Source organism: Schistocerca cancellata, chromosome 4 (genome assembly GCF_023864275.1).
Source record: "Schistocerca cancellata isolate TAMUIC-IGC-003103 chromosome 4, iqSchCanc2.1, whole genome shotgun sequence".
Taxonomy (NCBI): Eukaryota; Metazoa; Arthropoda; class Insecta; order Orthoptera; family Acrididae; genus Schistocerca; species Schistocerca cancellata.
Genome location: NC_064629.1, coordinates 549,994,659 through 550,015,897, shown reverse-complemented (window position 1 = coordinate 550,015,897; position 21,239 = coordinate 549,994,659). Strand labels below are relative to the sequence as shown.

General features: G+C 44.9%; 1 protein-coding gene across 2 annotated transcripts in view; it reads left to right on the top strand.

Annotated features, from left to right (window-relative positions):
- The window catches only part of LOC126183884 (uncharacterized), a 184,736-nt gene that overhangs the window by 44,554 nt on the left and 118,943 nt on the right, over positions 1-21,239 (top strand). For both annotated transcript variants that reach the window (XM_049926188.1, XM_049926189.1), the window contains one exon: positions 8,678-8,811. In XM_049926188.1, the coding sequence (XP_049782145.1) occupies positions 8,678-8,811 (134 nt within the window). The remainder of the gene's footprint in view (positions 1-8,677; positions 8,812-21,239) is intronic.

Sequence of the window (21,239 nt, the reverse complement as noted above, 5' to 3'; positions counted from 1 at the left end):
AGCGCATCCTCGGCCTAACCGTAAACAAACCTCTAAGAAACTGCAGCAAAACCCACGGCAACTTCCTTCATGTCCGCGGTGTTTTATGAAACATTCACGAGAGGATTGTCCATAACTTTGGGCCATGTGTCACAAATGCAAAAAAAAAAAGGGTCATGTCATCCGTTTGCAAATCCGACCGCATACATGGTGTTCATGAACATGACGCTGATTCTGATTCTGTGTTGTCTGCCAATTGTACTTTTTCCCTTTCAGGGAAGTTATTCGTCACTGTCCAAATACTTCGTCGAGATGTTCTCATGCAGGTGGATACTGGTTCTGCTGCCGCTGTCATCAATTGAGTTCTCCAATCCTGTCACCTGTCATTAGGCAATTACGAACTTAACAATAAACAGAAAATTTCTCTCTTGGGACAATTTGATGCTGAGGTATCTTACAAATCTGCCGTTCGCACTGTCCCCATATTTGTGGTCGACCATAGTAATGCGGAGAATCTTTTTGGTTTCGATGCCTTTCGCGTTTTTGTGTTCTCCATAGAGGACTCTGTCAGTATCGTCTCTGATGCTATTCCTTATGCTCAATTGGATTTTTTCAGGCTTGGCCCATTCCTGTGGCCCCCCCCCCCCCCCCCCCCCCTCCCGTGATCAGGTCAAACGCAAACGGGAGATGGATCGTCTCACTGCTTCAGGGGTCTTGCTTCCTCTCACTTCCAGTTAGTGGTACTCTCCTGTCGTCGTCATTGCTAAGCCAAATGGTGATATTCATCTCTATGTCGATTTCAAAGCCACTGTAAATGCTCAATGCCTTATCGACACTTACCTATGCCTCGACCTGAAGAATTGTTCACTAAACTTGCTGGAGGCCAGTATTTTTCTAAACTTGACCTGCAGAAGCTTATCGTCAACTTCCTCTTGACACTGCTTCCCGACAGTTTCTGGTCCTTAACACACCTTTCGGTCTCTATCAATATCAACGATTGCCATTCAGGGTTGCCAGCACCCCTGCTCTCTCTCAGTGATTCTTGGAACAATTATTGTTCCCTGTCCCTAGGTATATAAATTACATGGATGACATTGTTGTCACTGGCTCCACCACTTAAGAACATCTTCAGAATCTCCGGACACTTTTTTATGTCTTACAGACTGCCGGTCTTAAGTGTAATCTTCAGAAATCAAATTTTTTTCAGGCATCTATCACGTACTTGGGGGAGTTTCAACTCTCTCGGGATGGTATTCGTCTGCTTCAACAAACTGTCACTGCGATCGATGGCCTTCCTCGCCCAACATCTGTTAAGGAACTGCAGGCCTTCTTGGGGAAAATAGCATACTATCACAGGTTTTTACCATCTGCTGCTTCGGTGGCTCAGCTGTTGCATCGCCTGTTGCATAAAAACGTGTCTGGTCCACGTCATGCGATGAGGCTTTCCAGAAATTGAAGACTATGCTGAAACAGGCCCCGTGCCTGGCTACTTATCGACTTGGCCAACATCTTGTTCTTGCCACGGATGCATCTCAATACGGGGTCGGTGCAGTCCTTGCGCACAGTTTTTCTGATGGTTCTGAACAACCCATAGCTTATGCCTCCAAAACGCTCACGGATGCCCAACAAAAGTATTCTCAAATTGAAAAAGAAGCTTTGGCCATTATTTATGCTCTTAATAAGTTTGGTGTTTTTCTCTATGGATCCAAATTTCATCTTGTTACGGATCACAAACCACTTGTTTCCTTGTTTCATCCATCAACGTCACTTCCCGACAAGGCTGCCCACCGTCTCCAGCGTTGAGCTCTTTACTTGTCTCGTTTCAATTAGGAGATACATTTCCGGCTGACGGCTCAACATGCAAATGCTGATTCACTGTCTCGCCTTCCCATGGGTCCTGATCAGGCATTCGATAGGGACGAACTTTTGTGTTCCCACCTGGATGTTGCTCAGCAGCGGGTTGTGGACGGGTTCTGACCCTACCCCTTCCCGGGTTTTACGCTGTATTCAGAAGGGTTGGCCAGATCGTCCGTCCGCTAAGACTTCTGATCCGTTGCGGAACTACTACGTTTTATGTTACTGTCTCACGGGTAGGGGTGTTGTTCTCCTCCTCCTTTCCAGCGAAAATGCTCCTGTTGTGGTACCTGTGTCTTTGCATGCTTCGGTCTTGCGCCTCCTTCACCAAGGGCACTGGGGTGTCTCTCGCACAAAATCTCTGGCGTGCTGTCATTTGTACTGGCCCGGCATCGACTCTGAAATCACACACATGGTCGCTGCCTGCGGCCCTTGTGCGTCACAGGACGCCACCCCGAAGTCATCTTTGTCACCGTGGCCTTCACCTGAGAAGCCGTGGGAGCGTATTCATGCTGACTTCGCGGGACCATTTTTAGGTACTTATTGTCTTCTACACTCCTGGAAATGGAAAAAAGAACACAATGACACCGGTGTGTCAGACCCACCATACTTGCTCCGGACACTGCGAGAGGGCTGTACAAGCAATGATCACACGCACGGCACAGCGGGCACATCAGGAACCGCGGTGTTGGCCGTCGAATGGCGCTAGCTGCGCAGCATTTGTGCACCGCCGCGCCGCCGTCAGTGTCAGCCAGTTTGCCGTGGCATACGGAGCTCCATCGCAGTCTTTAACACTGGTAGCATGCCGCGACAGCGTGGACGTGAACCGTATGTGCAGTTGACGGACTTTGAGCGAGGGCGTATAGTGGGCATGCGGGAGGCCGGGTGGACGTACCGCCGAATTGCTCAACACGTGGGGCGTGAGGTCTCCACAGTACATCGATGTTGTCGCCAGTGGTCGGCGGAAGGTGCACGTGCCCGTCGACCTGGGACTGGACCGCAGCGACGCACGGATGCACGCCAAGACCGTAGGATCCTACGCAGTGCCGTAGGGGACCGCACCGCCACTTCCCAGCAAATTAGGGACACTGTTGCTCCTGGGGTATCGGCGAGGACGATTCGCAACCGTCTCCATGAAGCTGGGCTACGGTCCCGCACACCGTTAGGCCGTCTTCCGCTCACGCCCCAACATCGTGCAGCCCGCCTCCAGTGGTGTCGCGACAGGCGTGAATGGAGGGACGAATGGAGATGTGTCGTCTTCAGCGATGAGAGTCGCTTCTGCCTTGGTGCCAATGATGGTCGTATGCGTGTTTGGCGCCGTGCAGGTGAGCGCCACAATCAGGACTGCATACGACCGAGGCACACAGGGCCAACACCCGGCATCATGGTGTGGGGAGCGATCTCCTACACTGGCCGTACACCACAGGTGATCGTCGAGGGGACACTGAATAGTGCACGGTACATCCAAACCGTCATCGAACCCATCGTTCTACCATTCCTAGACCGGCAAGGGAACTTGCTGTTCGAACAGGACAATGCACGTCCGCATGTATCCCGTGCCACCCAACGTGCTCTAGAAGGTGTAAGTCAACTACCCTGGCCAGCAAGATCTCCGGATCTGTCCCCCATTGAGCATGTTTGGGACTGGATGGAGCGTCGTCTCACGCGGTCTGCACGTCCAGCACGAACGCTGGTCCAACTGAGGCGCCAGGTGAAAATGGCATGGCAAGCCGTTCCACAGGACTACATCCAGCATCTCTACGATCGTCTCCATGGGAGAATAGCAGCCTGCATTGCTGCGAAAGGTGGATATACACTGTACTAGTGCCGACATTGTGCATGCTCTGTTGCCTGTGTCTATGTGCCTGTGGTTCTGTCAGTGTGATCATGTGATGTATCTGACCCCAGGAATGTGTCAATATAGTTTCCCCTTCCTGGGACAATGAATTCACGGTGTTCTTATTTCAATTTCCAGGAGTGTAGTTACTGACACCTACTCTAACTTTCCTTTCATTGTCCGTTCCATGTCGCCTACCACCGCGGCAACCACCAATGCTCTAGCTCACATTTTCTCTTTGCAGGGCCTTCCCTCTACTCTTGTTACTGATAATGGTCCGCAATTTGCCTCTTCCAATTTTGCAGATTTTTGTGCCCGTCACGGCGTCATGCATGTCACGGCCCCTCCGGTCCATCCACAGTCAAACGGTGAGGCTGAACGACTGGTCCGCACATTTAAGGCGCAAATGAGGAAACTCCTGACTTCTTCTGCTGCTGATGATGCGCTTCTCCAATTTCTGGCTTCTTACCGTTTCACGTCCATGGGCAACCACAGCCCGGCTGAGCTCTTACATGGCCGACAGCCCCGCACGCTACTTCATCTTCTGTAGCCTTCCACCTCACGGCCGTGGGTGCCTTCGCTTGGCTGGTTCACCGCCGACGACCTTGTATGGGTACAGGGATATGGTAGGCGGTCAATATGGAGTCCTGGCTGCATCTTACGACACCGTGGCCGACACCTGTATGAAATCCAGACGGACACGTGTGTTGCAGTGTGTCATTCGGACCAGCTTCGGCCTCGTGTGCTGGCAACGCCTGTTCCGGATGCCGCTACACCACCTTCAGCTCTACCTGACGCTCGGGATCCTGGAATCTCTCATTACTCACAACACAGTCCTCTCACTGTTGTATCGGTGCCAGCACAAGAACTGACGCCAACAGGAGACGTGCCCATGCAGGAACCAGATGTCCATCATCTGTCGGAGCAACTCTACCAGCCTCCTTCTCCTATGGATGCGGACATATCGCCCATGTCTCCTGTTATAACAACCAGACTTGCTGCAATGGGCAGACTGGTGCACGGGGCCCCAACATATTCGACCCCCACGTCTCCTGTCATCTCGACCCGTTATCATCGGGGACACTTCCGTCCGTGCGGGAAGCCTCCTCCTCGAGACTTTACGGCCAGTCAAACACCACCTATGGATGTTAGCAATCTACAGGCCACCTCCATCAAGACCTGTGCAAAAACTTCAAAGGGGGGAAAAGTGTTGTGACTCGCTGATCTTTCAAAGTGCCGCCACTCAGTTACGCGTGTCCTCTACGTGCGGCGCTGTCTGCCAGCCATGCAGCAGCAGCGCCACCTAAGCGGCCAGCCAGCCAGCGGCCACTAGACTCGGACTCGGTGATGATTTGACTGTTAAAGTGACACACGTCTAACTCTATTTACTTGATCTGGGACTTTCATGTATTGCGTCGTCCTTGAAATATATTTGTTCAACTTGAAGTTATAACAGCAACTTAAAAAGTTCATCAGTTAATGCTATGTGATATAAATTCAGGAAGATAGCAATGCTAAATATGTATGTTCCCACATAGGTTTATCTAGATGACGAATAATTTTATATTTACATCAGAATGACCTGCAATTATTTTACTTTAACTTAGAATCCTATTAAAAACATCGTAAACACTACACAAATTATAGTGAGTTGATGTTGTTTGTTGTTGTGGTCTTAGTCCAGAGACTGGTTTGATGCAGCTCTCCATGCTACTCTATCCTGTGCAAGCTTCATCATCTCCCAGTACCTACTGCAACATACATCCTTCTGAATCTGTTTAGTGTATTCATTTCTTGGTCTCCCTCTACGATTTTTACCCTCCATGCTGCCCTCCCAATACTAAATTGGTGATCCCTTGATGCCTCAGAACATGTCCTACCAACTGATCCCTTCTTCTACTGAAATTGTGCCACAAACTCCTCTTCTCCCCAATTCTTTTCAATACCTCCTCATTAGTTATGTGATCTACCCATCTAATCTTCAGCATTGTTCTGTAGTACCACATTTCGAAAGCTTCTATTCTCTTCTTGTCCAAACTATTTATCATCCATGTTTCACTTCCATACATGGCTACACTCCATACAAATACTTTCAAAAACGACTTCCTGACACTTAAATCTATATTCGATGTTAACAAATTTTTCTTCTTTAGAAACACTTTCCTTGCTATTGTCAGTCTACATTTTATATCCTCTCTACTTCGACCATCATCAGTTATTTTGCTCCCCAAATAGCAAAACTCCTTTACTACTTTAAGTGTCTCATTTCCTAATCTAATTTCCTCAGCATCACCCAACTTAATTCGACTACATTCCATTATCCTCATTTTGCTTTTGTTGATGTTCATCTTATATCCTCCTTTCAAGACACTGTCCATTCCGTTCAACTGCTCTTCCAAGCCCTATGCTTTCTCTGACAGAATTACAATGTCATCAGCGAACCTCGAAGCTTTTATTTCTTCTCCATGGGTTTTAATAACTGCTCCGAATTTTTCTTTTGTTTCCTTTACTGCTTGCTCAATATACAGATTGAATAACAGCGGGGAGAGGCTACAATCTTGTCTCACTCCCTTCCCAATGACTGCTTCCCTTTCATGTCCCGCAACTCTTATAACTGCCATCTGGTTTCTGTACAAATTGTAAATAGCCTTTCGCTCCCTGTATTTTACCTCTGCCCCCTTCAGAATTTGAAAGAGAGTATTCCAGTCAACACTGTCAAAGACTTTCTCTAAGTCTACAAATGCTAGAAATGTAGGTTTGCCTTTCCTTAATTTATTTTCTAAGATAAGTCGTAGGGTCAGTATTGCCTCACATGTTCCAAATTTCTACGGAATCCAAACTGATCTTCCCTGAGGTCGGCTTCTACCAGCTTTTCCATTCATCTGTAAAGAATTCGAGTTAGTATTTTGTAGCTGTGACTTATTAAACTGACAGTTCAGTAATTTTCACATTTGTCAACACCTGCTTTCTTTGAGATTGGAATTATTATATTCTTCTTGAAGTCTGAGGGTGTTTCGCCTGTCTCACACATCTTGCTCACCAGATGGTAGAGTTTCGTCAGGACTCGCTCTCCCAAGGCTGTCAGTAGTTCTAATGGAATGTTGTCTAGTCCCAGGGCCTTGTTTCAACTTGGGTCTTTCAGTGCTCTGTCAAACTCTTCATGCAGTATTATATCTCCCATTTCATCATCATCTACATCATCTTCCATTTCCATAATATTGTCCTCAAGCACATTGCCCTTGTATAGACCCTCTATATACTCCTTCCACCTTTCTGCTTTCCGTTCTTTGCTTAGAACTGGGTTTCCATCTGAGCTCTTGATATTCATACAAGTGGTTCTCTTTTCTCCAAAGGTCTTTTTAATTTTCCTGTAGGCAGTATCTATCTTACCCCTAGTGATATGCACCTCTACATCCTTACATTTGTCCTCTACTTAGCCATTCTGCACTTCCTGTCAATCTCATTTTTGAGATGTTTGTATTCCTTTTTGCCTGCTTCATTTACTGCATTTTTATATTTTCTCCTTTCATAAATGAAATTCAATATTTCTTCTGTTATCCCAGGATTTCTACTAGCCCTTGTCTTTTTACCTACTTGATCCTCTGCGGCTTTCACTACTATGTCTCTCAAAGCTACCCATTCTTCTTCTACTGTATTTCTTTCCCCCATTCTTGTCAATCGTTCCCTAATGCTCTCCCTGAAACTCTACAACCTCTGGTTCTTTCAGTTTATCCAGGTCCCATCTCCTTAAATTCCCACCTTTTTGCAGTTTTTTCAGTTTTAATCTACAGTTCATAACCAATAGATTGTGGTCAGAGTCTTACAATTTAAAACCTGGTTCCTGAATCTCTGTCTTACCATTATATAATCTATCTGGGACCTTCCAGTACCTCCAGGCTTCTTCCATGTATACAACCTTCTTTCGTGATTCTTGAACCAAGTGTTAGCTATGATTAAGTTATGCTCTGTGCAAAATTCTAACAGGCAGCTTCCTCTTTCATTTCTTACCCCCAATCCATCTTCACCTACTACGTTTCCTTCTCTCCCTTTTCCTACTATCGAATTCCAGTCACCCATGACTATTATATTTTCATCTCCCTTCACTATCTGAATAATTTATTTTATCTCATCATACATTTCATCAATTTCTTTGTCATCTGCAGAGCTAGTTGGCATATAAACTTGTACTACTGTAGTAGGCGTGGGCTTTGTGTCTATCTTGGCCACAATAATGCATTTATTATGCTGTTTGTAGTAGCTTACCTGCACTCCTATTTTTTTTATTCATTATTAAACCTACTCCTGCATTACCCCTATTTGATTTTGTATTTATAACCCTGTATTCACCTGACCAAAAGTCTTGTTCCTCCTGCCACCGAACTTCACTAATTCCCACTATATCTAACTTTAACCTATCCATTTCCCTTTCTAAATTTTCTAACCTATCTGCCCGATTAGGGGATCTGACAATCCACGCTCCGATCCATAGAACACCAGTTTTCTTTCTCCTGATAACGACATCCTCTTGAGTAGTCCCCGCCCGGAGATCCGAATGGGGGACTATTTTACCTCTGAAATATTTTACCCAAGAGGACACCATCATCATTTTAACCATACAGTAAAGCTGCATGCCCTCGGGAAAAATTACAGCTGTAGTTTCCCCTTGCTTTCAGCCGTTCGCAGTACCAGGATAGCAAGGCCGTTTTGGTTAGTGTTACAAGGCTGGATCAGTCAATCATCCAGACTGTTGCCCCTGCAACTACTGAAAAGGCTGCTGCCCCTCTTCAGGAACCACACATTTGTCTGGCCTCTCAACAGATATCCCTCCGTTGTGGTTGCACCTACGGTACAGCTATTTGTATCGCTGAGGGACACAAGTCTCCCCACCAAAGACAAGATCCATGGTTCATTGGGGGATGGGGGGGGGGGGGGGGGGGGAGTTGATAGCCTCAGAAAAAAGCCACTTGCATTTCTAAAATACTTTTTTTGTATTGTAATTTGTTTCAGGTACAACACAGAACTTACGCAGATTGTTGATGAACTTTCAAAAGGTTTTATGGAAGAATATCGTGAACAAAAAAAAATGAAACTGCACAGTGTACATGTATCGGCGTCTGATGCTGCAGCCAGTAAAGTTAAAGGTAAGAGGTGGCTTATGCAGTGACTGTATCCATTTTGTATGGGAAGAAATGGAACATCGATAAAGGAGTATTTTTGTATGAACCCCCACTAAGTGCTGCATTTTGTCCAATTTTCAAGAAATGGTTTTGTGCGCATATTTTTTTTGCAAGTTGATTTAAAATGCCTGTTAGAAACTTCTAGTGGGCACTGAGCAGATGACATTTTAAATCAAGACCCATGCACATAAATGTTCTTTCTTTCTGCTGCCGTTGAAGCACATGTAGGCAGAACTTAATTTTTGTTTGTCAGTCATAAAACATAGTAATTTATGGGATGAAGAGGCAGTTTATGAAGAAGCCATTACCATTTCTGTAGTTTTGCTTCTAATGATTGGGCTAAATCTCTACAGACAACCGTAGTAAATGACCAGTTTTATTAAAATCTCTGCCACAGAAATAACTCCCCAAGTTTCTAAGCATTCTTATAAGCTGTAACTGCAAAAATGGTGCAACAAAACAAAATGTAATTTTTTTCTAGATGGTTTATACATGTTGTATTAAAACTAGTGGACAACAGGTAGAGAGTGATGTCTTCATGTGAGGATAAGAAAACAATATTGTATCTGCATAAGTCCAGAAGTGCTGTTTCAAAAAGTGATGTTGTTTGTATCATTAGCGTCTTGTTGAGAGGTATATTTTATGCACAGTGTCGTGCTGGCATGTTAAATTATCCTTTATTACATTGTGTGAGCGGTTGACAAAAGCGTCACACACAAACTATTTAAGTTTCTCAGTTTATACATAAATACACCCTTCAGTTACCTACTAAAGAGAGATCTGAACCTGCTCAAACATGAAATAGTGCATGATGCCTCAGCTTCTACGACTTGTGCCAGAAGAGATGATCATAATTTACATGTGGTGTGTGAACCACTGTCTTTCAAAAACAGCTACAAGCTGTATTAGCGGTGAGCAGCAGTCTTCACACTGCTGCCCTAGGCTGCAATGACATTGTGGCACCTGCAGTGAAAGCTGTGGCACCTCTAATGCCTTTGGAATCGCTTTAACTCCTGGTATCTCTGTGCTTTCCAGTGCATACAACCAGACTGGTTCATTATCACACGAGGTGTGATTATAGGACAATGGTGGGTTTGAGTATTGCTGTGCATGAAAGGCAAATTTGGTTACTGTCTGCTGTAATATTATGTGTATGTAGGTCAACTAGTTGGCCGCCTAGAATTGGTACAAGGTAAGGTGAATTTGTTTACGAAGCTGTGCAGCCCCAGGTCTGATAGCATAACGCAGCCGGATAGGCTGCCACAACTGCTCCAGGTGAGCCATGTGCGTTAGTGAAGGACTGGATGTGGGGGAAATCTCTATGCTGGGAATTTGGATGGCTGTTACTCGCATGGGCTTTATGCAGGAGATGCTCCAAGAAATGGTAGTGCAAGACAATCTTAAAGACAGCTGAGTTACAGCTCTTTGTGATTCGACAATAACTCACATCAAATATTAATGCAAATCTGAATACATTTGCAATCTCAGAAAAGTTAGGCACGTCCAGTGACACAACCCAATATCTTTAGAACCACAGAAGTTAATATCTCACAATAAATAAACATTTTCAAAGTTTGAGTCTTGGTTCGCCACACAGTTTTAATCTTCCAGGAAATTTCATACAAGTGCACACTCTGCCGCAGAGTGAAAATCTCGTTCTGGAAACCGTTTACTATTTTGCCAGTAACTGACGTAACAATTTTTAATTGCTTCAGGTGATTTCAACAGACTGTTATCCTAGGTGATAGTGTGTCACTATAGCTATCATCTCTGAAAGCTATGTATCTCTATCCATTTTATTTTTTGATTAAAGGCCCATCCACACGCAACGATCTGTCTGCGCAAATGTCTGCGCACATCACCTCTGCGCAGACAGATCGTTGCGTGTGGACAGAAGATTTGCACCAACCTGAGGTGTGTGCAAACCTGGAAGTTGGAGTTGGAGGTTTGAGTGAAACCTCTCAAATCTGTGGGTTCAAACCACATCTGCGCAGACAAGTTGGAGCGTGTGCACAGGAGATCGCCGCAAATCTGGCGCAAACCAGCTTTTTGATCAGTCTAGTGTTTGTATTTGTGCGCACAGGGCATTAAAATGGTTGATACTCGTCAGTGTTCTCGAGAGTTTGTAAGTGAATTCATTGAAATGTATAGAAACCACCCATGTTTGTGGAAGATTAAAAGTAAAGAATATAGTGACCGAGACAAAAAGACAGCAGCATACAATGCTCTAATTGAAAAATTGGGGGCAGTTGACGCCTTGGCAAACAGAGAAACGGTAATAAAAAATAAAAAATTCGTTGCAAACTAGCAAAATTATTTGCGGATGGATGTCGAAACTTATAATTATCTCTTAAAGCTTGTAACCCCTCATATTATGAGAAAAAATACTTGTATGATAAGGGCAATTCCTCCTCATGAACGGCTGGCGGTAACATTAAGATTCCTAGGAACAGGAAGGAGCTACAAGGATTTGGAATTTTCAACTGCAATATCGAAACAAGCGTTGAGTAAAATAATACCCAACACATGTGAAACTATTTACGCTGTCCTGAAGGATGAGTTCATGAAGGCAAGTCAAGTAAATTAGGTCTGTCAGCGAACTATTTACCGAAAAGAGTTATCCAAAGTTCAGAAATCTAGAAGATCTGGTGTAAGAGTAGATCAAGTATACCAGCCAATGTTATGGTATTTTGATCTGCTTGGCTTTCTTAGTGATCAAGAAACGCCAAGACCAAGCAGGAGTACAATTGAAGATGAAATTGGAGTGTCAATGTGCCAGGAAATGGAACACGAGGTAATGTAAAACAAAACAGGTTCGCCCTGCAACTCTCGCAGTAAATGTTCGTGAGAAAACTGCTTTTGCTTTAGCAGCCACTGTCTACACAATTTTGACCGCTTTCTCTGTTTCCTGCGGTTGATCTGAATGTTTTTTGCAACACAAGTTGCGAACACAGACCACAACAGAACTTCCTCCATTTCTGTATTTCAAAATAACTGAATTAAATTTTTGACGTTTACGGGGAGCGTAGTCGCTTGCCACTGATATTTCTTTTCTACACCGACAGATGGCGGGCGAGTAGTAGACTGGGGTTTGTGTCGTGTGAACACACCTCATTTGCAGCGATCTTTTGCATGTACAGACATCTGCGCCGATGTCTGCGCAGACAGATCGTTGTGTGTGGACCGGGCTTAAGTGTATCTTTTATATCTTTTTCATCACACAAATGTTTGTCAGAATATCATGTTCTCCACATTTACACAGCAAATGAACACAGCATGAATACCTCATATTTTGTCATACTTTTGTATTTATTTAAAGAACTGTTTACTATGAAACTTCCAGGCAGATTAAAACTGTGTGCTGGACCGAGACTCGGGACCTTTGCCTTTTGATCTGCCAGGAAGTATCATACCAGTGCACACACTACTGCAGAGTGAAAATCTCATTCTGGAAACTGTTTACTATTTTGCCAGTAACTTTATTGAAATATTGATTGCAAGTGTTATTAAAAAAATTGTGCTAATTTAAATGTGGTCAATGGCATGTGTTAGCAGACACTACCATTAAAAAGTGCCAAAAGATGCCTGTGTCAAGAAGGCATAAATAATTGTTTAAATAATACTTAATGATAATATGTAATCATTTAATGTGAGTGCACTTGTGCAAGAATACTCGTTTATTTATTTATAAACCAACTATTACTTATATTTGCAAACAATGTGAATGTCACCAAATGTTGTTTATAATGTTTCTTTTATGTAAATAGTTTTGTCATATTCTTTTATTTAAATAGTTTTGTCATATATTAGTTTAGTGTGGAAAAGTGGTCATCTTGAATCAGATCATGTTTGTAGAGCTTAAGGATGATGTATTTTTGTTGGTAATGGCCTTCACCCAATGAGAGCTGGGCATTGGCAGAACACTGCAGGAGTCAAGTCGAGACTTGGATTTTCCGGGTGAAGCCCTCAAGGGAATGATTCTGGAGACTTTGTCAAATGCTGGAAAAAGGCAGATATACCTGTGGTAATGAGTGTGATTTGATCATGGACATGTTTGATTCTGGGCAGTGAATGGCCACTATCATACACCTAAAAGGACTTTATAATTCAAGAGGTCTGAATGTGCACCAAAGTAGGACTTTTAATTTCTTCAGCTTGCAATAAAGAACTGCACATAGACAGAGTGTTGTGACTCGCCGATCATTCAAAGCACCGCCGCGCAATTACGCGTGTCCTCTACGTGCGGCGCTGTCTGCCAGCCATGCAGCAGCTGCGCCACCTAAGCGGCCAGCCGAGCAGCGGCCGCTAGACTGGGACTCAGTGCTGATTCGAATGCTAGCGTGTACACATGTCTTGCTTGTCAACTTACTCTGTAACTTATATGTGTTGTGTCATTCTGAAATATGTGTGTTAAACTTGACGTTATAACAATTGGCGACGAGGATGGGATTTTTCCTTTTCACCATTGACCCACAGGTTTCCATGGCTACTGTCGAGCAACTATTGCAAAATCTCCTTGAACAGCAAACGCTTCTAACAGTGGTGATTCGCGATTTCGTCGCGGCGTCAAATGCGGGGCGTTTCTCGTCGTTGGCTATACCTCCTTTTCCTCCTTATGATGAGACGGCAGAAGACTGGTCTGATTATGAAAAATGTCTTCGACAGCACTTCTTGGCATTTCATGTCACAGACGAACAACCATGTAAGTCTCTGTTCCTTTCCTGGATTTCACCTCAAATGTATCGGTTGTTGTCGCAATTGGCTCCTTTGAAGGATCCTGCGTCTTTGTCGTTTGCTGAAATGTGCTCACTTCTGTCTGTCTACGTTCAAAAGCAGACACATGTGGTAGCCTCTCGTGTTGCCTTTTATCGTTGCCAAAAACAGCCACATCAATCCTATCGCGCTTGGGCTGCTGAACTTCACGGCCTCAGTCGAAAGTGTCAATTGTGTTATTGACGTTCACAAAGAATCCTATGCCGATTCCATGGTACGGGATGCTATTATCCGGTCGGCGCCCGACAAAGGAGTTTGGCAACATGCCCTTCAGTTGGCGAATCCAACTCTAGATGAAGTTCTCTCCATTGTGCAGTCTTATGAAATTTCTCGCGCCGCTGGGGGGTAAATAGAGGCGTGGGGTGATGTCGGGGAAATACAACCTCTGTGCGCTATTGACGACACGTGCAGCGCGTCCCCACCGGCCGACGTGGCCGCAGTACGCTCCCATGCGCAGCCTCGGCCTAGCCGTAAACGACCCGCTACGAAACTGCAGCAAAACCCCTGGCAACTTCCTTAATGTCCGCAGTGTTTTATGAAACATTCACGAGAGGATTGTCCACAACTTTGGGCTGTGTGTCACAATTGCAAAAAGAAAGGTCATGTGTCATCCGTTTGCAAATCCGACCGCATACATGGTGTTCATGAACATGACGCTGATTCTGATTCTGTGTTGTCTGTCAATTGTACTCTTTCCCTTTCAGGGAAGTTATTCCTCACTGTCCAAATCCTTGGTCGAGATGTTCGCATGCAAGTGGATACTGGTTCTGTTGCCACTATAATTAATTCTCAGACGTATCTTCAGTTGGGTTCTCCACTCCTGTCACCTGTCACTGGGCAATTACGGACGTACAATAAACAGAAGATTTCTCTCTTGGGACAGTTTAATGCTGAGGTATCTTACAAATCCGTCATTCGCACTGTTCCCATATTTGTGGTCGACCAGAGCAACATAGAAAATCTTTTTGGTTTCGATGCCTTTCACATTTTTGGGTTCTTCATAGAGGACTCTGTCAATATTGTCTCTGATGCTATTCCTTATGCTCAATTGGATTCCTTGTTGACGACATTTTCGTCCCTTTTTTCTCCTGGGTTAGGCCGTGCAAACGACTTTGAAGCTCATATCACGCTCAAACCCACTGCTCGGCCTAAGTTTTTTCGGGCTCGGCCCATTCCTGTGGCCCTTCGTGATAAGGTAAAACGGGAGTTGGATCATCTCACTACTTCAGGGGTCTTGCTTCCTGTCACTTCCAGTGAGTGGTCCTCTCCTGTCGTTGTTGTTGCTAAGCCAAATGGTGATATTCGTCTCTGTGGCGATTTCAAAGCCACTGTAAATGCTCAATGCCTCATCACACTTACCCTATGCCCCGTCCTGAAGAACTGTTCGCTAAACTTGCTGGAGGCCAGTATTTTTCTAAAATTGACCTGTCAGAAGCTTATCATCCATCAACTTCCTCTCGACGCTGCTTCCCGGCAGTTTCTGGTCCTTAACGCGCCTTTCGGCCTCTATCAATACCAACACTTGCCATTCGGGGTTGCTAGTGCCCCTGCTCTCTTTCAACGATTCTTGGAGCAATTATTGCTCCCTGTCCCTGGGTGTATCAATTACATGGATGACATTGTTGTCACTGGCTGCACCACTGAAGAACATCTTCAAAATCTCCGCACACTTTTTCATGTCTTACAGACTGCCGGTCTTAAGTATAATCTTCAGAAATCACAATTTTTCCAGGCATCTATCACGTACTTTGGGTTTCAACTCTCTCGGGATGGTATTCGTCTGCTTCAGCAAACTGTCGCTGCGATCGATGCCCTTCCTCGCCCTACATCTGTTAAGGAAATGCAGGCCTTCTTGGGGAAAATAGCATACTATCACAAGTTTTTACCGTCTGCTGCTTCGGTGGCTCAGCCGTTGCATCGCCTGTTGCATAAAAATGTGCCTTTTCACAGGTCCGCGTCATGCGAAGCGGCTTTCCAGAAATTGAAGACTATGCTGAAACAGACCCCGTGCCTGGCTACTTATCGACCTGGCCAACATCTTGTTCTTGCCACAGACGCCTCTCAATACGGGGTCGGTGCAGTCCTTGCACACCGTTTTTCTGACGGTTTGGAACAACCCATTGCTTATGCCTCCAAAACGCTCACGGATGCCCAACAAAAGTATTCTCAAATTGAGAAAGAAGCCTTGGCCATTATTTATGCTCTTCATAAGTTTGGTGTTTTTCTCTATGGCTCAAACTTTCATCTTGTTACGGATCACAAACCACTTGTTTCCTTGTTTCATCCGTCAACGTCACTTCCCGACAAGGCTGCACACCGCCTCCAGCGTTGGGCTCTTTACTTGTCTCGTTTCAATTATGAGATTCATTTCCAGCCAACGGCTCAACATGCAAATGCTGATGCTCTGTCTCGCCTTCCCATGGGTCCTGATCAGGCATTCGATAGGGACGAACTTTTGTGTTTCCACCTGGATGTTGCCGAGCAGCGGGTTGTGGACGGGTTCCCCATCACTGGGGACAGGGTGGCGGCTGCTACGGGTTCTGACCCTACCCTCTCCCGGGTTTTACGCTGTATTTAGAAGGGTTGGCCAGATCGCCCTTCGCTAAGACTTCTGATCTGTTGCGGAACTACTACGCTTTGCACTACCGCCTCACGGCTAGGGATGGTGTTATTCTCCTCTCCACTGACAATGCTTCGCCACGTGTTGTGGTACCTGCGTCTTTGCGTGCTTCGGTCTTGCACCTCCTTCACCAAGGGCACTGGGGTGTATCTCGCACAAAATCTCTGGCACGCCGTCATGTGTAGTGGCCTGGCATCGACTCTGAAATAGCACACATGGTCGCTGCCTGCAGCCCTTGTGCGTCACAGTCTGCTGCCCGGAAGTCATCTTTGTCACCGTGGCCTTCGCCTGAGAAGCCCTGGGAGCGCATTCATGCTGACTTTGCGGGACCCTTTTTAGGTACTTATTGGCTCCTCGTAATTGGCGCCTACTCTAACTTTCCTTTCATTTCCGTTGCACGTCGCCTACCACCGCAGCAACCACCAGTGCTCTCACCCACATTTTTTCTTTGGAAGGCGTCCCCTCTACTCTTGTTACTGATAATGGTCCGCAATTTGCCTCATCCGAATTTGCAGATTTTTGTGCTCGTCACTCCGTTATGCATGTCACGGCCCCGCCGTTCCATCCACAATCCAACGGTGAGGCTGAACGACTGGTCCGCACATTTAAGGCTCAGATGCGGAAACTTCTGACTTCTTCTGCTGCTGATGATGAGCTTCTCCAGTTTCGGGTGTCTTACCGTTTCACCCCCATGGGCGACCACAGCCCGGCTGAGCTCTTACATGGCCGAGAGCCCCGCACGCTACTTCATTTTCTGCGGCCTTCCACCTCACGGCTGCGGGTGCCTTCACTTGGCCGGTTCATCGCCGATGACTTCGTCTGGGCACGGGGATATGGCAGGCGGCCAAAATGGAGCCCGGGCCGCATCTTAAGACACCGTGGCAGACGCCTGTATGAAATCCAGACCGACACGGGTGTTGCAGTGCGTCATTTGGACCAGCTCCGGCCTCGTGTGCCAGCAACGCCTGTTCCGAATGCCGCTACACCACCTTTGGCTCTAACTGACGCTCGGGATCTTGGCATCTCTCAATACTCACAACGCAGCCCTCTCACCGTCATTGCGATGCCAGCACAAGAACGGACGCCACCAGGAGACGTGTCCATGCAGGAACCGGATGACCATCCTCTGTCAGAGCAAATCTACTCACCTCCTCCTCCAACGGACGCCGGCACATCGCCCATGTCTCCTGTCATATCAACTGGACGTGCCGCAACGGGCAGATTGGTGCGTGGGCCCCCAGCAGATTCGACCCCTACGTCTCCTGTCATCTCGACCCGTTATCATCGGGGACACTTCGTCCGTACGGGAAGCCTCCTCCTCGAGACTTTACGACGAGTCAAACAATGCCTATGGACGTTAGCCATATCCAGGACACCTCCATCAAGACCAGTGCAACAATTTCAAAATGGGGAAAAGTGTTGTGACTCGCCGATCATTCAAAGCGCCGCCGCGCAATTACGCGTGTCCTCTACATGCGGCGCTGTCTGCCAGCCACGCAGCAGCTGCACCATCTAAGCGGCCAGCCGAGCAGCGGCTGCTAGACTGGGACTCAGTGCTCATTCAAATGCTAACGTGTACACATGTCTTGCTTGTCAACTTACTCTGTGACTTATATGTGTTGTGTTGTTCTGATATATATGTGTTAAACTTGACCTTATAACACAGAGTGTTGTCTGTATTGTATGTCTTAATTAGTGAATCATTATATTGAATTTTGAACTATTTTGAACTGTTGAATCTTAACGTGTATTTTGATCACGAGTTGGATTTGGTTTTCACGAGTCTTTGATGGGTATTTAGTTTAGGGGTTTTGCTATCATTCTCTTAACGCTCTCGCTGTAACCTTATTGTATTTGATAAGGTTATTTTCTGTGTATCGCAACTAAATATAGTAGGACCACTTCCAGTTTATTTGAGATGTCCTTTCTTGAATAAACATTATTCAACATAATTCTCTGTCATCTACATCAGTTACAGACATTAGAATAGAAGCCTTGTTATTCAGTTAACTTTTATTTTGTAATTCTGTGTATTGTATTAACTTCCAATTCTAGCCAATGCGTAGACTACTTGAATTCAGCTTCACGGCTACAGGATATTATTTGCAGCCAGTTAGCAGCAGGGCATGAAAGCAAATGTGCACGGCTTGACCCTATGCCTGTATTGAGCTACTCTTTTTAAACAGAGCCTTGCATAGTCCAAGTACATAAAGTACGAATAACAACAAGTAAATAAGCAGCTGGTTTGCTTGATAGGACTGCTGTTCTGTAGAGCAACTACATGCAGTGATAACCATTAGGTAACCATCCCAGTTGGAGTTTTCTTGTCCAGGATCTGAATCTAACCCCTTTAGAATTGCAACTGTATTTCTAACACTTTACAAGACTCTGTGATCCAGGTCCCAAATGTATTGCATGATAGGCAGTTTGTGAGGGGGCTCCAAGCATAAGATTTTGTGCCAGTTGCATGTGTGGGAATCGGCGGCCACAGCAGCACAGAACACTGGTGCCAACTTCTAGTTCATCAGTGTCAGCAACAGCATCGCCATCAGCAGCATCTACACTTCTGGCAGCAGAAGTACAGCACAAGCTGCCAACATGACCAAGATCAGTACTGCTGCCGATAGCGTTAATGTATTTGAACCCACAGGGTTACCGTCAGTAATGGAGCTTCCAGTAATTAAGCAGTCACCCAGCATGTTTGGTTCAGATAATGTGAGTGGGCCAGATAGTCCAAAGTTTGAACGTGGTAATGTTGATAGAGACCATATTAGTGAGGCACATAGTCCAAAATCAGAGAAGGTATATGTAATTGTGAATGATTCTATCGCATGGTTGAAGGAAATTCTGACAAATCTAAACTCAAGAATGGTGGAGGTATTGGGTACAGAGATAGGATTAGTAGAAACAGAGACAGATTCAGTAAAAACAAGTGTAGCAGAAAAAATTAAATCTTAGGTGAAGAAAATTAAATTGGATATAAAAGGTATGACTAATTCAAAATTAGAAGGTGTAAGGGCAAATGTAGACAAAATTTCTGAGGAGGTTGGCGGGTTAACACCAGAGTTGATCCCGATCCAGTGGAAAAGGGTTTCGGGGACAAGTTGGAAAAGATACATTATGAGCTGGGTGGCAAGGTGAAGAATAGTGTGCTGAGGCAAAAAGCATTTGAGGAAGAGTAGCAGAGTGTGAAAAAGAGGTTGTGAAAAATAGAGAAGACAGTTAGAAGCAAAGATTACTAAAGAAGCTGTGCAACATGAACAGCGGTTTAAAGGGATGAATGCAGAACTAAATTCTGTAGTAGCAGATCAGGCTACTACTGTGACAGGTTTTCTGTGGGTTAATTCAGGACCGACAGTGTGTTTTGCAAATGATGGAATATATCATCCAGTTGATTTTCTTGCTGCATGTAAAGATAGTTTAGTGAGAAGAGACAAAAATTAAGTTTGCTACTGGGCATCTTGAGGGCAGTGCACAGTCATGGACAAATTTATTGAGTACTTCATTTGCTACCTATGAAGTGTTTGAGAATTGTTTCCTGAACAAATTCTAGAGTGAAGCAAAGCAAATGCAACTTCAGAATGAGTATTTAAATGGACCAAGTTTCAAACACAGAAGTGGATTGATGCGGGATTTTTGTGTGCATGATCTCACTAAGTTGATACATATAAATCGTCCACTGGGAGTGTTGACTGAAATCACAATGCTCAAGAGATGTCCACCCAGCTTTTTAAAATGGGATCTTGTCCACAGCCCAACAAATTCCATTTATGAGTTTTTAGATTTTATTAACAAACTTGAACAAGGATTGAAATTCAAGCCACATAATGGGGAAAATAGTCAGGAAGATGGATGCCTGAATGGGAATTACAATAATCACCAAAATAGCTATCACTGTAATAATAATTTTCACAGGGGAAATGGTAACAGCAACTTTCATAATGAAAATCAAAATCGGGAACGAAGATTTGAGGAGCAGGAGCTTCACCAAATGCAACGCCAGAACGTGAGGTTGGGAAACTAGAGATTGCCCATCTCAGGTTCGGAGGTGACAAAATTAACTGGCAATGAAAAAGACAAGCTATTTTAAAAATTCTGTGGGTGTCGAAAATTCGGCAAAGCAGCCACAAATGTTGGCCGCCTAGAAGTGGTACAAGGTGAAGCAAAGTAAGAATAAAGTGGGGAATAATTTTAAGTGACGCAACCATAGAAATGGCGCAAGACATATACAATGTGTAGAAAGAGTTAATGATGAGTGTATGGGGCTGGAGAATTTATTTGGTCAAAGGAAAGTGAATGATGGAATGAATGTATGTTCGTTGAAAGATTCTGTGAACAAAAGAGAGGCAGAGGTGGATTTGAATTTGATGGAGATGGAATGTATGACGAATTCTGATGAGACACTGGTCAGTAGCATCAATTATAGTAAAATAAGTGAAAATGTATATAGACAGGTTTGCGTTGATGGATATATGTGAGGATATCTTTGAAGGTGGTGAAGCTGTAGTCTCATCAGCTGGAGGTGAATTTTATTATGTATCCATGGCTGTGGGTGATTTATTGTTAAAGGAAGGTAAAGACGATGTTTCAGGCACTGAAGTTGCGAAAGTTGAAGCCACTGATCTAGGTATCTTGGAGGAAGATTTATTGTTATTGATGGATGTGAACCAATGGCTCTTGATGAAAGCTTGAATTATGAGTGGATGTGGAAGGATGAATGTGAAAGTGAAGTGTTGGATGGTAGATCAGATTACAAAGTGTCGTAGCAGTCTGAGAGTAGAGAAAATGTTTGTAGACAAAGGTAGATCCAAGTTTGGCACAGTTTGAATGTACTATGAATTCTAATGTGGGATGATGCAGTTGGGGCAATTATAGTGTACTGGTGGAGGTTGACTGAGTTAGTGCTGGTGTTTTCCGATAGATGTTAAGAGGGGTAGGACATCAAACGGGCCGACTTGGAGCAGGAGAGGCACCACAGGACATTTTAATTTCAACTGTC